Here is a 17,379-nt window from a genome sequence, read left to right as displayed (position 1 = left end):
CCAACATTTTTTTAAAAGTTACTCTCCGCTCTTTTCACAAATGAAAGCCACAAAAATATCAGAAGTCTAATATAGCTAAAACACTGTAATTAGACTCCTCACTGTTGTAATTTCAGTAAAAATACCAGTATTATAAGTGATTACTTCAGGGTCCTTATATTCAACAGAGGTGGTATTTGAAAGTCTCATTTCAATTTTTCCACATAAAGGTATCTTGCTGTATTCCTGTAGCCACGCATACTTACAAAGATGTTATATTATAGTCTTAGATTAAGATTATTACTTGTCTGTTGTAAGTTAAAGGAATAAAACTCTGTCTTTCAGCAAAATGAAGCAGAATTAAAAAAAATAAAAAAGGTAAGCATTTTGCTTGTGCACCATCCATATGTCAGCATAGGAAACCAATGTCCCACCTAACTGCACAAACACATTTTCCAAACGAGACATATGCATTATGCATTGGTCACTTGTAGACCATTAAAGAAAAACAAGGTCACTTAAAAACTACTAGACATCACAATTTTTTGATGGATAAGTGACATCAAATAAATTACTTCATTAGGAAAAGTCTTTAAGCAGACAGCTAGATGAAACAATTTTTGGGACAGCATAACAATTCTTTTAGGTAATGTACTTTATTTAGCATACTAAAAAAAACTTGTGAAACATCTGAAGTATGGTATAGAAATAGAAACACTGAAGAACTGGGCTTCTTATAGGAACTTAACGATAGAACTGAGAATTTCTTCACCTCTGTATTCTGATACGGAAAATACAAATACTGTGTGAGATGAGTTTATATCTAGGTAGTAATGTGGTTATCTGTAGACAAACTCTAAACAAGATATTGTTGACAAGATTCTTTGTGTTATAAAGCAAAATCCAGCAAAACAGGTCCGTAAAAAAGAATGCAGAAACTGAAAGATGAAGGTTGAACTTGCTGGGTAGAACTCTTAAGTTGTTCAATTATGAGACAGTAAAGTTCTAAGAAGAAAGATGTTTCATTTGCATTAGTTAAAATTAATTCTGAAATAATTTTTGCACAAGATAAGATGTTAGTATGAACTGTTGGACAATCCATAATACTACTTGAGGTGAATATTCACTTTCCCTTAAAAATGCTGCTTTGAAACAGGAGAGCTGAAGATGCTGGGGCATGGCTTAGGAAAAGTGAACGTGTTTTTCCTGCTTAAAACTAGGTGAAACCAACAGTATTCAGAAGCATCCTAGTTCATGCCCTAAACAAAAGTCCGTGGTTTTCAGTTCTAGCTATTCAAGGAAAAGAATAAAAAAGCTTGTAGTTTTACTGCAAGTTTGGTATTTGTCCTTTGTAGATCATGTGTAACATCTCAATACTGCCTTTTCACTTTTTATCTTGATATTGACTTTCCTGAAAGTGTAACAACAGGTATTAAATCAATGCAAATGAATGAGATACAGTCCCAGTCTCTATCATCAGGGAATCTAAATTTAATGTAACTATGGCAACAAATACTCCATCTTCAGAAAGGTGGTTCTTTCCTAAGAATTTTTGTTTTCAATAATGTAGTGCAGATAATAGCCATTAGATGTCTCCCTTGTTACTCATTTTAAAACAACAAAGCAAGAACACCCAGTGGTTGATAACATGGAAGTTATTAACTAAAGCTTGTCCAAAAATCTACACTAACAGTGTTACTTTCTCAAAAAAAAAAAATCATTTATAAGTGTGGAGGGGAAAGTGTATATCCTCCCTCATCCCCAAGCTTCAGCATTTCTGGAAGCTGTGACTTTCTGCAAGTAACCCCCTTCATTCAACAAAATCTCTTCAACTAAGCACCTCTTACATTCCTGAGGCTTTACCAGTGTGCACTATGAAAAGAACATACTTGACACCAAATCATCACCTATAAAAGATCAAGCAAAGAGATCCTAAATCCTTAATGGAGGAACATAGGGAAAAAAAATTAATCTTTCTGCAACCATTATGAAATCATTGAATAAAACAGGGAAAGCAGAATCTAGAGAATCCCCAAAGGTTTTCTCACTCACATGCTAACGATTAGTAATTTCTTTCATTCCCAGCTAGTAGGTAGTAGTCATGTTTTCTTAGCATTAAAAAGAGAAAAAAAACCCATCAGATTCATGAACTTCGCACCAAAGGCTCCTAGTATTAAAAACCATACGTTGAGTTTCCTAGAGTTTTGAAATTTCTAAAATTTGAATCTCCAATCCGTTAATTCTGGTTACTTAATAGCACCTGCAACCAAAGCCTTCAGAATATTGTTTGTATATTCCTTCAGAACAGTGTGAAGACATACCTGTAAATAAACTTTTTTTGCACCAGGAATATAATCTGCAACTCTGCCGAAGATCAATCTGCCAACTCCTGAAGTAATGCCTAGACACAGCAGAAGCACTTCTTCTGGCACGCTGTCACCAAATCTGTCTTTTACATGCTTCATCTGTTTAAAAAGAGGGTTGAGAAAATAAACTGGCTTTAGAATTAAAAGGAAGATAGACCTTAGAAAAGTTGAGTTAAATAGAAGTAATCTGTGAATCTCGGACTTACAAATATGGCTACAAATGGTCAATTAACTTACTCTGCTTTTACAGATTTTAGAATAAGTTTTGCACTGGCTTATCAGTATTAAGTGCAATACAACAAAAACAATCTGAAATATGTTGCTGCTTTATTCACAATTAAGGAACTTAACTCAGGAAAACACCAAGGCTGTGTCTGATACCAAGAAAATTGAAAAGAACCTAGAAGTGTTCTCCCCAACCACATTTAATTTACTAGTCATAGATTTAACATAACACAGAATCCACAAGGGCTGGCTAGAGCTGGTTGCTTCACTGGCTGGGGCATGCTCTCAGGTCTGAAGGTACTGAATGATTAATGAATATCACCACAGTATTGTGCATTAAGACAGAGATACATGCTACCAAACTTTTAACATAGCCCAAGGCAGGAGCAAGAAGCACTGTCTGGCCTCCAACTCTGCCCCTCTGCGAATAGGAGGGGCCCCCCAGGCTGCCTCATCCTGACATCCATGATCACCGTGACTTCCAGGGGCAAGGAGGAAGAGGAGCAGGAACCACCTGCAGTGCCAAACACACCAGCAAGCACTTCCAGGAGAGGGGGCAGCTACAGCAACAATGAATAGGGCAAACTGGAAGAATGATTTATCAGCCACTTCAACCTAAAGAACTAAAGCAACTGACCGACGGTCCTGACAGTAGACCATCAACTACCAGTGTCAGTCATTCTAACCTTTCAAGTCATGTTAAAAAAAGAAATCATAAGACTGGCGTGATGGATTTGGATTTTTTATATTCTGTCTGGTTCCACAGTGTTTTTTGTTTGTTTGTGGTGGTTTTGGAGCTTTTTTTGTTTGGTTGGTTTTGGGGTTTTTTTGTTTGGTTGGTTTTTTGTTTTTAAATCAACCATGAAGACCAGAAATTACCCATAAGAAAGATTTTTTGCACAATCACTTTTTGAAACACACTTAACAATACCAAATATGCCCAAGTGGGCATTAGAAGAGAAGTCATTTGCATAGTCCTGCAATCTCTGTGCTCGTAACTAGTTCCAAACAAGAAACTCTAAAGACTCACAGGTGTGAAGAAGCAAACAGAAGAAACTGATTTTTAGGAAAGATGTAGTAAAAACATTTGAAGGCCAAGGTGACCACAGGCTGACAGACCTGGATAGCAAAAGCTGCACACCAATTTTTTGTTATTAATTCTGACTATGTGACATCACTTCAAACTAGAGAACCGTTATTCTCCTGTTTAGAAAATGGAAAAGTTCAGTTTTAGTAAATACTTCTAGAGCAAAATAGGCAAGATTCTTTCCTGGCCAGAGTGTTAATACACAAGCAGTGCCTTTTTTTTTCCAAAATAAACAGGATTTGCTGAGTGATGGTGCTTTTGTTAAGTATAAAATCAGTCAGGTTTTGTTTACATGTCACAGAAAGTCCATTAAATCTAGTATTAATTTGTCCAACATAATTGATTTTGTCAGAAAGGAAATAAAAAATAAGGGTTAGTGGTTTTGTTTTGTTTTTAAAGAATAACTTTTAACTTCAATTGAAGACAGATGCTTGCTGTTTCTATTTTTGAGGGGTTTTTTTGCTTTGCTTTTTAAGACACATTTGGGAACAGAATCTGATGAAATTTTTCCTCTGGAATGAGATTTAAACATAAAAGATAAGTTGTTCTATTTATTCCCTTTCTGTCAAAGGCGAGAAGAGGAAAAGCTGACAGTTTTCCCACCCCTACCTACAACAGGTGTTGTGCTTGTCAACACCTGCTGGCCCAGCCAGCAAGTGAAGCCAAGGTATTTTCTGCCATTCTTCTCACCTGTTCCACTTCCATGTTTCTGCAGCCTCTAGCTTGTTTAATTAGCAGACCTGATTCATCCACTCCCCAGAGGCTTTTCAAGAGGTAAGATAAAACTCTATGTCTAGATAACTATTAACCCTGCATGTGCAACTGAATAACTGGATTTTGCAAAGCAGCACTCTCAAGGGTGAAATGCTGTCTTCTTATTCAATGGGGGAAAATATTGGATTCAATCAACTCCTTAAGTAGGAAAAAAACCACTACTCATCTTCAAATATCTAAATTAGTTGAGGGTTTTTTTTGTTTCACTCCTCTTAAGCACACCATAACCTTAAAGAGACCTTCCAGCTAGGTGTAAGGAAAAACTTTTTCCCCAGGAGGGCAGTAGGCAGTGGCTGCCCAGAGAGCTTGTTCGGTCGTCTTCTTTTGAGGTTTTCCAGACCCAAGTGCACCCAAACCCTGAGCGACCTGGTCTGATCTCAGAGCTGACCCTCTGATCCTTAGCAGCATATTCAATCTTCAGCGATTGTCATTAAGTGAGCTGTAAGTAACAGCAGTATTATTAACCGAATATCTGAAAATAGAGCGATTCAGGATTAATTCAGTACTGTAAATGCTAACTCACTATGGACTTAGATACATTTCTTGTAACTATAGGTTAAATACATTATTTATAATGAAGTAGCTTAAACGAAATTCAGATTTCCACAGATTTTTAACTGATAGAACTACTCAAAAATCCCATGATTGGCAATTACTTGTGAACCTTCTCAGGCAGCATTTCATGCATTAACGCTCTTGTCATTGCAGAACTATACAGGCTGTAATTATATGACTCTTTAGGCATTATCTACAGCAGTCAAGTGGCGACCCAGGCACACAGCAGACACATCAAAGGCCAAAGTATTTCCCTATGGCTTTTGTCTGTTCTCCGTAATGTAGCTAGCTCTTCACTCTCATTAGAGCTGTGTGCATGCTGAATTGCAGGTCTGATTTTTCCAAATGTAGAAAAGGCCTGTAATTTTGCCTAAGCCAACCAGTACAAGATCTTCCAGACTAGAACAGCTTCTTTACTATTTTAAAATAAGTTATCTTTGTACAATGCAATTTTCCAAATCAAGACATAGACAGTGGACAACATAACTGAATGCATCCCTGGCACCAGCATTTTATCTTATACCCTTGCTCTCTATAATCAGGGTAATGCATACAAAGACAGATCTTATTGTCCAAATTCTCATTATTGTTAGGATGAGACTAGAAGAAAGATTAGCCACTTGGTAGTAGCTGGAATGCTTTCAGATACACTGCCTTAGCTAACCTCTCTCCATCCAACCAAGACCCAGATTTTGCCAAGATCTTCCAATGCACACAAATTTCAGCTGTATTCATGCACTGAATCAAAGAGAGAGCAATCTGAGTATAACTCCAGTTCCTTTTTCCAACGACAAAGAACCTGAACCTGAAAGAAGTCGTAATGAACTAGTAAGAAATAATTCTTTCTCTGTCAACTGCTTTCCTCCTGTGTATATTCCATTTTGGGAATTCCCAATCAAGTAAAGCTTTAGTAGGCTAAATGCAATGCAATCTTTCTCACCAAAAGAGATGGCCAACAGCAATAGATAACCTAGAAAAGTTTGAGCACATAAAACCCCGCATTTTCTTCAAGTCCTGATGCAAGTCCTGATGTCTGACACTATCCTTACACTGGTTCTGAATGAAAAAAGGAAATGTTTACAGAGTACTGCTGGTACCATTGTGTAAATTGTAGATACTATTCCTAACCGCTCCAAATTAACAGTTTTCTGAAAGAGCTGAGGGGGGTTCTTTTGGTTTTGATTTTTCTTTCCAGACAGGAAAATAAAAAGGATAGCCTACAAACACTTTTCATTCTTCATGCTTTCCAGAAGTGCTTGAGTTCTATAGAAATCCAGGCAAAACTCTGCTTCCTTGGAATGCAAAGTGGTGAGCTGTGCCTGTAAGTAACGAAGACGAAGCTTTACACTCGGTGTCAGATGAGTCTAAAACATGACCTTACAGGCAAAACCTATGATCAGAGACTGAATCAATCATAGGGCTCATGGTATGCAATCTGCCCTGAACTATAAGCACTTGCAATATCCAGAACTGCTTTAATAACATTGTTTTTTCAGTACTAATTGGCCCTCTTAGCCATGCAACAATTTTAAATCCAGACACCCAAAATAATTCTAGACTTGTATAATGTATGAGACTTAGCCATTAATCTAGGCATGGCAATACCTCCATAATCTATTGATTTGATTATTATTACCGTGGCCTTCAAAAACCCATTCAGTATTATTAGAAGACATGATGGTCTTGTCATTCCATCACTCAGAATTTTTTTCTCCCTAGCTGTAAGTGCATGAAAGGCAAAAGACAAAAATAAACTAAGTGCACGTCCAAGGAAGGGTATTAGCAACTGACAGGACACAAATGGAGTGGGTATATGTAGAAAAATTACAGTGGTGCTCATCTTCAAGACTACGATTAGATCTCCAAAATTCAGAAAACTAAGAGCTTAGGTTTATTTCACACACCTCTCCCTTGAGAAAAGAACAGCCTTACTGATGATGCACAAATCTTTCTGTACTGTTAGTGCCATCACACACCAGCCTTCCTTCAATGAACAAGTCAACCACATGCCTGAACAGCCGACTCCTTCAAAGGCCTAGACAAAAATACTAACTGTTGCCTTGATAAAGATATATCAAGAACTTTGCAGTGAACTGTCCTGGAAGATTGAAAGTTTCAGGATGTGCTGAAAAACAGAGCATAAAGTAACTCTGGACGAATCACTCTTTATTCTCTAACATAAGGACTCACCACAAAAATGAAGGGGGCAGGAATCAGAGAAAGGAACTTGGTTGCCAGAGAACTGTATGATACTAGGCACAGGGAAGATCATTTAATGCGAATACATTTCTGGTCCAGACTCCAAAGAAACTTTTACTGATGAGCCAAAAATTAGCAAACAAACCAGCAACTCCTGACTCCTGAACATCTACTGAAACAATGTTCTTCATGTTAAAGAGACATGAAATAGCATTACTAACACCTAACGCAGATCCATTTTTAAAGGAGTGCCATCAGCCCGAGATGGATACAGTAGCATTTTTTAGAAATTAAGTGTCTTCACATGACAAAAATATGCATATACACACCTTCAAAATAATTCCTGTTCACATACTTGCCACAACAGTGATACTTCCTCTTTCTATCTCTGGTCAATTTAATCTACATAATGAACAAGGAGAGAATTAAAGAAACAAGGTGATTATTACATGGCAATAGGGAATTTTTTTATTATTCCACTAAGTAAAGCAGATTAAACAGAATAAACCATACATCATGAAGATTCAGAACAAGTATAATCTGAATTTAAGTAAAACTGAACATAACAGTTAACTCTTAAGCCTATTTAACATAAAAAAGATTAAGAATTCAGATTAGATTAAGAAAAACTCAGGTTGACAACTATATAGTTAAAACTGTTTGTTTTTTCCCCAAAAAATAGCTAGTCCTGAAGAAATTTGCCCTAAATAATATAAAAATAAAATCTCAGAGCTGTTAGTGTTATCTTTAAGAGCATGTGGAGGATGAGTATGATCCCAGATATCAAAATCGGCAACTGATAGCAGAAAACTTAAATTGGAGAAACCAAGACAAACACTTTTTCTACTTAAGAGTCACAAATGCTAATCATTTTTGGAATCATAGAATCATTAAGGTTGGAAAAGACCTCTAAGATCATCGAGTCCAACCGTCAATCCAACACCACCATGCCCACTAAACCATGTCCCTAAGCGCCTCATCTACATGTCTTTTAAATACTTCCAGGGACAGTGACTCAACCACTTCCCTGGGCAGCCTGTTCCAAGGCCTGACCACTCTTTCAGCAAAGAAATTTTTCCTAATGTCCAATCTAAACCTCCCTTGGTGCAACTTGAGGCCATTTCCTCTTGTCCTATCGCGTGTTACTTGGGAGAAGAGACCAACACCCACCTCGCTACAACCTCCTTTCAGGGAGTTCTAGAGCGCGATGAGGTCTCCCCTCAGCCTCCTCTTCTCCAGGCTAAACAGCCCCAGTTCCCTCAGCCGCTCCTCATAAGACTTGTGCTCCAGGCCCTTCACCAGCTTCGTTGCCCTCCTCTGGACACGCTCCAGCACCTCCATGTCCTTCTTGTAGTGAGGGGCCCAAAACTGAACACAGGATTCGAGGTGCGGCCTCACCAGTGCCGAGTACAGGGGCATGATCACTTTCCTACTCCTGCTGGCCACACTATTTCTGATACAGGCCAGGATGCTGTTGGCCTTCTTGGCCACCTGGGCAATTTTAAAGCAGTGTAACCAGTTCTCAGGCCTTGAGAGAGTGAGTGCCAATTGGTAGGCTTGAAAGATATTCAGGGAATAGTGCAAGAAAGCATGCTAGGGACTGAGAAAAGCCTGAAGCATGGGGGACAACCCCTACACTGCAGCACAAGACAGTCCATGACTTCTGCTCTTTCCCTCTTCCACTCCACTTCATCTCAGGATATTTTCAGGTCCTATCCTCCACTAGTAGCTCCTGGAGGTGCCAGCAGAGACTGGATCCCATTGGAGCCACAAAAGACAGGATAAAGAAATGGGCACAAGGATTGTGGTGGATTGGTGTGGCTTGGGCAGCAGCAGCAAGACAGGTAAGGCACGCACATATCTGGGGAAGCTCACAGTGACTGAGAACAAGAATGAGGAATAAAGCCAGGGATATGTAAGAACTGAACTAACTCGGTTCAGTTAACACAAGGACCGAGACTTAAATTGTCAAATAACTTACCCTTTTTAAGGATTTTTTTAAATTGATTCTCATTTGTGACTACAACCCACAACTTACAGTCTCATTTCTACCCGTCCCTTGTGGCCCTAAAACAGTGTTTTCTGGGCCTATCTTACTCTCAAAACTCAACTAGCCACTATGTCCAAAATCAGCTACTATCAGCAAGTCCTAGAGAGTTACAGGTCAATCACATTAACTTGAATTTCCAGAATAACAGCAGAAAAGGAAACAAAACCAGAACTATTCATAAATGTCTAACACATAACATCATAAGCTAAGGATCAACATAGATTTGTGAGAAAAACAACACTAATTTCTCTCTATTACATGGTAGGTAGCAAACCTTGACAACAGAGGGAAGGACAGATGTAACAAATCTTGACCTTGGCCAGCGTTTTGAAATTCTCTCAAACATAACAATTCTTATGAGCCTGTTTGGAATACATGACTTAAATAGAACAACTGTAAAGATGGATGTTCAAATGCTTGGAAAAGCTATTTTTGATTAGTGATTCATTGCAAAATTGAATATGCCAAAGAGGGCTCTGTAAAAACCTGCCCAAATCTACTGCTATTTAACATTTTCATTAGTGATATAGACAGCAAAATAGAGAATATACTTATTAAATTTGCAAATTAGATCTAATGATGACTATTGCAGGCACTGTAAAGGAAAAGACTGGAATTCAAAATGATCTTGGCAACCTGGCATCTCAGTCAATAGTGTGAAATAAATATGATTAATTTCCATAAAAACATCATGAGGTAAATAATATTCAAAAAACACTACATGAGATAAAAATCAGATGCATGAATACAAGATGGAAGAATAATCCGTCAACAGCTCTTTAGAAAGGGAACTGAAGGTTTAGCAGATCAAACATCAGCATGTTCTAATAATGTTATCATATTGCAAAAGTAATAGAATATATCAATTCTTGACACGATGTGACCTTCACATACTGTTCAGTACCAGTAAGGCCTCAGCTAGATTACTATGTTCTATTTTGGTCATTACTCATTATTAAAGACATGGACCATACGTACAGAATCCAAAAGAAATACCTGGCAATAAGCAGAAATTTGATAAGCATGACTTACGAAAAAAAGATTTTAAAAAAGCAATATTTAAAAAGGTCCTTTACCAAAGTCTGTACTCAAAACACTGGATAAATTGGATAAAGTACTCGCATACCTCCAGTCTTATTTTCTATGATTCATGAAGTGATCTGATGGATGTCTTAGTATAGTCACAAATACATACTTATGGAGTATTATAACTTGAAAACTTTTTTTTTTAGCTCTAGTTTGGTAAAACTCTGCTGCACATTTGATTAAAAGTAACTTTATGACTGAAGGAAGCAATTTCCTGACATCACCGCTTACTTAAATTTTAGAAGCGTAATGTAAGTAATTCTTTTCAAATCATTGTGGCATTTACTAAAGTGATAAAATGTTATCAGGTTATAACTTATGTAATTAAAACTAAGCATATTATATGATATGCTATGATTAAGAAATTATGGAATATCAAAACAATGGATTAAGATATCCTGTACAAATACCCAAAGTAACAAGAAAATACTTCACTAACCACTGATAATTAACATTGTGTGCACTGGACTTATTAAAACACCACTTTGGCTAATTGTTGTAAACACAATTTAAGATGGATTCTCAAAGCAACTAATAGAAGTGAAGCAACTAAAACCTAATATAGCAAGTTCATCCTCTTTATAATATTAAATTAAAAGCTTATAGTATGATTAATTTTATTTAGCATACTTAAGTAAAATTTTAATACAAGTCTGCTGCTACACATCCAGTTTAGTCTTCCTCAACTTTCAAAAAAAAAAAGAAAAATACATCTATTGTACTATTCTGTCTAGTGATGATAATGCCTTGACCTTGACTTCCAAACAAATAAGGTCAAACTTCATTAGCCTAGTTTAAAATGAAAATTAAATAAAAGAATACTGAGAAGAGGAATATAATAGCATATGCTATTTGTCCAGAAATAAGTGCAAAGATATGAAGAACTGTCAGTAGTTATAGTTACTTCAGTTAAATACCTACTTTCCTTCCTTATTTTTGCCTAAATTAGACATTGCTGGAAATATTACATAAATTTTATAGAAAGCATATATTTAGCTTCTGACAATTCAGTTCAGCGAAGCTGAAGGTAAGCTTACAGTTGACTATATGGGAGGACAAGTAGGACTAACTGTGTATTAATCAATTAAATGAAGTAGTAAGTGGAAAAAGGGAAGTGCTATCACCATTATAACACAACCAGCAAGACCTTTATTAGAATATTGTGTTAGCTACAGCATTTACATGTCACAAAAGATGTCTTCCCACTGCTAAACTTAAGATGTCTGCTTTAGCCAGCTAGTCTTCCTAACTGATTAAAAAAAAAAAAAGATTCGAGAGGCAATTCAGAAGGCTGATCCTGATGCTCCAAATTGCTCTCCAGAGAAGCTTCTTATTCTTTGGACTGTAAGGACTAGTCAGACAAGTTAAAGGTCTTCCAGTCAAGTGAGGTGAGTACCCCTCAGCTTGAAAAACGTTTTGAAAGACAGCTACAAGACTGATTCAAGGTCTCTGGAATCTGCCATACTGAAAAACTTATTAGGAGAGAGCTCATATTCTGTAACTACTCAGACAGGAAGATGGCAAAGAGAAACACTGGAAGCTGGACTAAGATCAGAATGAAAATAAGTGTTTATTTGCATCAGTGAAAGTAATTAGCCAGGAACAAAAAGCTTTTACAAAAGGATGAGTTTACATTTTACAAAATAATACTCTTAACTCAAGTAAATTTTTCAACTCTAAGTAGAATTAGCAGTAAGATTACCAAACAAGATTGTACAACTCATTTGTATGAAAAGAAGGCAGCTTATTACAGTAGCCCCTTCTAAAATTTACAAATATAAAGATTGTATTTCTTACCCATCTTGAAGACCAACACAATAAGCAACTAACTTGATAGAATTAACTGGCTAGTAAAATAGGGATTCATTCATCTACCTACATGTTACAATGCTACTGTCATCTTCTAAGAGAGGTTGACTTCCTTACTCCACAACAGAATTTGTGCTACTTTTATTACGTCTCTCAGGACTAGACTCCTTAAACCATAGGACTTAAGTGAGCAAAATCAAAACATAGATTCTCAAACCTTTATTCAGCTGCCACATAATTCTGAGGGCATCCATAACACTTCAATATTAGAGATCTACTTGTGGACATGGTCATAATCACCTCAGCTTTCACAGAGCTGGGTGAAGTGCCTGTCTCGTTCTACTGGGAAACACAGAAAAAAGCTCTTGCAAGAGTCTCAATTCTAGATGGAAGTCCCAAATACACTGCCAAATATATACCAGGTCAGGGCCCAGAGAAATTGAATCAAGTAGTCGTATTTTCATTTAAAACACAACGAAAAGATAATGATAGTCTCCCCTCCTCACAGAGAGATATATCCCTTACTCAGGATACAGGCATTTATGTTAGTTTTCTTTCCTGCCTGGAGCAATCCAAACCACTTCTCCCTTTTCCTAGGAAATATTCTGCTCAGTAGTAATGACAAATTTCAACTCAATCATCAGAAAAGAACCTGAAAAATAGCTCACTGCTTGACAACTACTGGCAATCAAATGGAAAGAGCTAGGTTCCAGGATTTCCTCAAAGAAAAATTCAAAATACATGGAAAGAAATTCTCAAGTCTGAACAGGCTCTAAAAAGCACAGGGGGTTTCTATGCAGCTCTTTTTGGAGCAGAAACTGGACACAAAAAATGGTCTGTGAGTGAAGGAAGGTTCTTCACTTAATTTTGGTGATGAGTTTTCTTTACTCTGTATGAGAATAGCAGGAAAGAATGTCAACTGTGATCTCGGGCTTCTAGGCACTTGTGGAGCTTGAAGAGTTTAGTTCAGGTCAAGATGCTTCAAGCATCCAAAGACAAGATACTGAGTTTACCATTAAAATAGCATTTTCAAAAAAAAAAAAGCACGCTGTTAGAATAGTTTATATTATGCAAGAGTACATTAACTAGTGTGCTGTTAGAGACTGATACAAAGGAGATCATAATGTAACTCAGACCTTTCAATCTGCTAGTATTGCGTAGACCTGAGGAAGACTGCTTTGCTCTTATCCTTCAACATCATCTTATTGCTTGTATCTGAGTATACCTGCTACCTAAAATATTTTTTGTAAAAACTTTCATTTATTTTTACTTCTGAAAAAATAGAAAACATTTGTTTTATTCTTTTCAGTTTCTATTTTGTCTGTCCTTGTGGTTTTTTTGTTCTCCAGTATTTATTTGGAAAATATAGTTTAAATATGCTTTCACAACAATTACAAGTATAAAGTAGGAAATAATTTTTCTTTTCCCACCACCACCCCCAATGTCAAAAGTGGACAATCTAGCTAAGAATAAATACTGCCAGATCAACATTGAGGAATACCAGGAAAGAAATGGGTGCACGGGATAATTACAGAAGTGGATAAAGGGGGAAAATTTCACTAACCTGGGCAGTCAAACTGCAGCAGATGTTGAGATCTGAAGGGAGATAAATGCAAAGATTAGAAAAGCAGTAAAGCATGGGGAGCCACTGAAGATTTGGGGTCTCAGAGATATCTGCTTAATAATTACATTGGACCTTTACAAAACCAGTGCCTTGTTAGTCTTCCATTGGAGACAGAAATATGGTAGATTAAGTGGATGAGAAATGTAATGGTGCTAAAATTGACAGCTATACCTACAGTTTTTACTTTTTTAGATTACCTACAGTATAGAGAAATATCTGTTTGACAGTTATCTGTTAGTACTGGACATAATTTAAAAGATACTATCCTATCATTACAAAATAGATTAACAGCAGATTCTGGGAAATAAAAGATGTAGTAGACAAATGACTGATGTAGGAGATCGGAAGAAATGAACAGGTTTCTTGAACAGCAGCCCATAAAAGCAAGTGAATGTAGTGATGGAGGCTGATTTTTTTCTAGTTTGAGTAAAAAAATCCAGACATACCAATTAGATATTAAACATTATTTTACACAACATTTTTAAAGTAGCAAATTTATGACATAATACAAGTAGTTCACAAAACAGAGACAGTACTTACCTTACAAGAACTGAATTTCTTCAAGATGTGCTATGTGTATGCACTTTACTGTGAATATGCGTGTGTTTTATATGCTTAAGTTTAGAGATTTTTGGTTACTAGAGTCCATACAGTATACATCATACTTTTCATCATGCTTTGCACTCAGACATAAAGGATAGAGTTTATATCTACGCTTCTATTTGTCACCACCATGGAATCCAGGGGCATAGGACTGAGACGGAGGAGAGAGGTGCAGGATTAGGACTGTGCATACAGAATGCACAACCTGAAGAGCTTCGCTTATTGCAAGGTATGTAACTCCTTTCTACTATGGCTCCTTGAGCAGATGCGTGTCCCACTGCAGAGAACACAAAGTAACTGCCACCATCTATGTGGAGATGACCACTTTGGAAGGACAGCAACTGAAACACTGGTTTCTCAAATAAGAAGTCAATCTAGAGATGTCACACCTGGCAATATTTAGGGAACACAAAATCAGGAGGCGGGGATTGAAGAGTTACAAAAATATTTGTAAGCAATGTTATGGTTTACTAAGGGTCTTGTTGGGCAGAACATCAACTACTGCAGTGACATTCATCCTGACTATCCTATAGCTTGTCCAGATATGGCAGCTCAGATCTGCTTGGAGAATCTTGGGTGGTTTCTATACCCTTCATATTTTCCAGTATAATTCTTCTTAATGACCCAAGGCTTTTGCCTGGGGAGGGTGCAGTTTACAAGTGGAAAATGGCTATTTTTCTGAATGGGCAGAATAGAGAGAATGTTTTGTCCTAAATAAGGCCTTTCAGAAACTGAGTGTATGGAAGTGAATACAGTTTTCAAAGTACATAGCAAAAATTTCAAAGTTCCTAGAAAATCTGTGGGTACAGAGGATCTCATGAGAGCTTGGCTCTGCACTTTACCAAGTTGATTGCACACGAAGACAGTTTTTATTGGCACATGTTCTAGGGGGCAAAGGTTCAAACATTGAATTTGCACAGCAAATCCAATCTCTGATTAACAAAACCAAGGCACATCATTGATACAGAGTGAGAAATAGGTAGAGACAAGTCAAAATAACTAGCTGGTAAAGAACAGGGCTGAAGGACAAATCATCCTGGTTCAATTTAAGAAGGCAGTACAAGGTGATAAAACAGTTGTAGAATAGTTAAATCACATGAAGGCAAGGATCTTACACTACAGAGGCGAAAGGGGGGGAAATCAAATCTGACAACAAAAATCTGCATCATATCAGCAAGTCCTCCTGTTCATTACATTGTTTCTAAAGTGAAAAAAATAGAAGACTTTTCTTAGCTAAAGAACAGGAACAAAATGGATGTTCCAGCAAAAGACAGGAAGTAGAGACCAGTAGACAGCACTACCTTTTTGTCCGAGGACAGATTATATGGGCACAGCACTAGACCCCACAACTCCCAAGTAACAAACACAGAAGATCTGCAGACAGACTAAGCCGCACAGAGGACAGACTAATATTTATCTGAGCTGTCTGATTTTGTGATACAGCCTAGAAAATGAGTTTATTTATATGCATTAAAAAGTTCTTATGACTAACAAAGTACTTTACAGAGATTCCAACCATCTCCATGCCCATCCCAGGAATAAAAATGTGTCTTGTTAGGATGGTGACAATTTTGAACGCAGTTTAGCTTCCATCTGAGACGCAGACTGACTAAATGATTTAGCCTTTAAGTGCCCATCATCTGTTCTGATAAGATATATCTGAAATACGTTGCTTTAAAGCTTCCCTATACAGCAGAAGGACCGTGACCTTTCTCTCTGATAACAGAATATACAATTGCAGTATTACCCATAGCTATCTTTAAGCCCAGAGATTATCTAGAGAAGAGATTCATGAGTTCTGAAAGACAGTTTACATTTTGAGTGCACTGTATCTGTCACTAAAACGAGCGAGCTTCCCCCAGTGAACTAGTTGCCCTGGATATCAAAAGGAGGTCCCTCACAGACACTTAAACTCTGCTAGAATTTCAAGAAGGCAGAAGCATATATATAAAAAATACCTGCCTGTGGAACACGCCAACCTTCAACAGCCCATATGTGATCACAGATGTAGCCTGGCATGTGGCAAAATGTACATTTTCACTGTTGTGTTTTGATCTGCAAGCCTGAACAGGCTCTAGAACTTACTGCAAGAGAGGCACACCCTTGCAAATGTGGAAACAAAAGAGGCCACCATAACCTTCATTATGCCAAGGGAAAAGGTTTGACTTCCAAGGGTTCAAAAACCCTATTGAGCTCTTTGATCAGGTCTCTAAATATTTTACCGCTAAATATTTTCTGTAGAGAAGATCTGTCTGTATTAGTCAGCTACCTCAAAGACCTGGGTTAAAATCCTGAAAGCTGTCAATAATTCAAATGACAAGGGCTCTGGTATTGTTAATGGTTTTGACCTAGCACAAGCTAAGGAACTTCACACATCTGGTAATGTAATGGAAATGTTGAATTTTGAAAGTTAAGACATAATAACCAGTCTCTCAACTATATTTATCTCCAGTCTGCAGATGAACAGGTTTCCCCAAACCTATTCTTTTTTGGAGATGAAAGTTACCAATTTCCTATTTCCCAGGAAACTTCCCGTTGTAAAAGATATCATTGGAAGGACAGCTGAAAGACCATGGGAGGTAATGAATAGGAAACAAACTGAACTGGAAGGATTATCCAGATGAAAGTGAGCCCAAGATGACTAGGTATGCTGGGTAATGCTGACTCAAATGCTCAAAATAGGCCAAGTAGTCTCCAAAAGATAACACAGCAAGGCACTTAATCTGTCACAGCTGTTTGTGGACTGAGCAGAGCAAGAATGCTGGTAAGAATGCTTGTCATCACTGGCACTTCTTCCTAGCCGTTCCTAAGGTCTATAAAAAGAAGGCGGCTAAACTGATTACCTTCATGCAACATATAATATCACGGGAAGCAAGGAATCACCTCTGAATTCTTCTAAAAATAATATATTCCTAGTTTTCATACAGCAAAGGCACAGCACCACAGAGGACATACACACTATGGTGTATTTTTATTTCCTAGCGAAAAACAGCTACACAGTGTCCACCACTGGCAGCCAGGC

General features: G+C 37.4%; 1 protein-coding gene across 2 annotated transcripts in view; it reads right to left on the bottom strand.

Moving 5' to 3' along the window:
• Positions 1-17,379, bottom strand: part of SLC16A10 (solute carrier family 16 member 10) — a 78,032-nt gene that overhangs the window by 7,130 nt on the left and 53,523 nt on the right. For both annotated transcript variants that reach the window (XM_075145675.1, XM_075145676.1), the window contains one exon: positions 2,301-2,444. In XM_075145675.1, coding sequence (XP_075001776.1) covers positions 2,301-2,444 — 144 coding nt within the window. The remainder of the gene's footprint in view (positions 1-2,300; positions 2,445-17,379) is intronic.

The sequence above is a fragment of the Calonectris borealis genome, chromosome 3, assembly GCF_964195595.1.
Source record: "Calonectris borealis chromosome 3, bCalBor7.hap1.2, whole genome shotgun sequence".
NCBI classification, from domain to species: Eukaryota; Metazoa; Chordata; class Aves; order Procellariiformes; family Procellariidae; genus Calonectris; species Calonectris borealis.
This window is presented reverse-complemented; position numbering and strand designations above follow the sequence as displayed.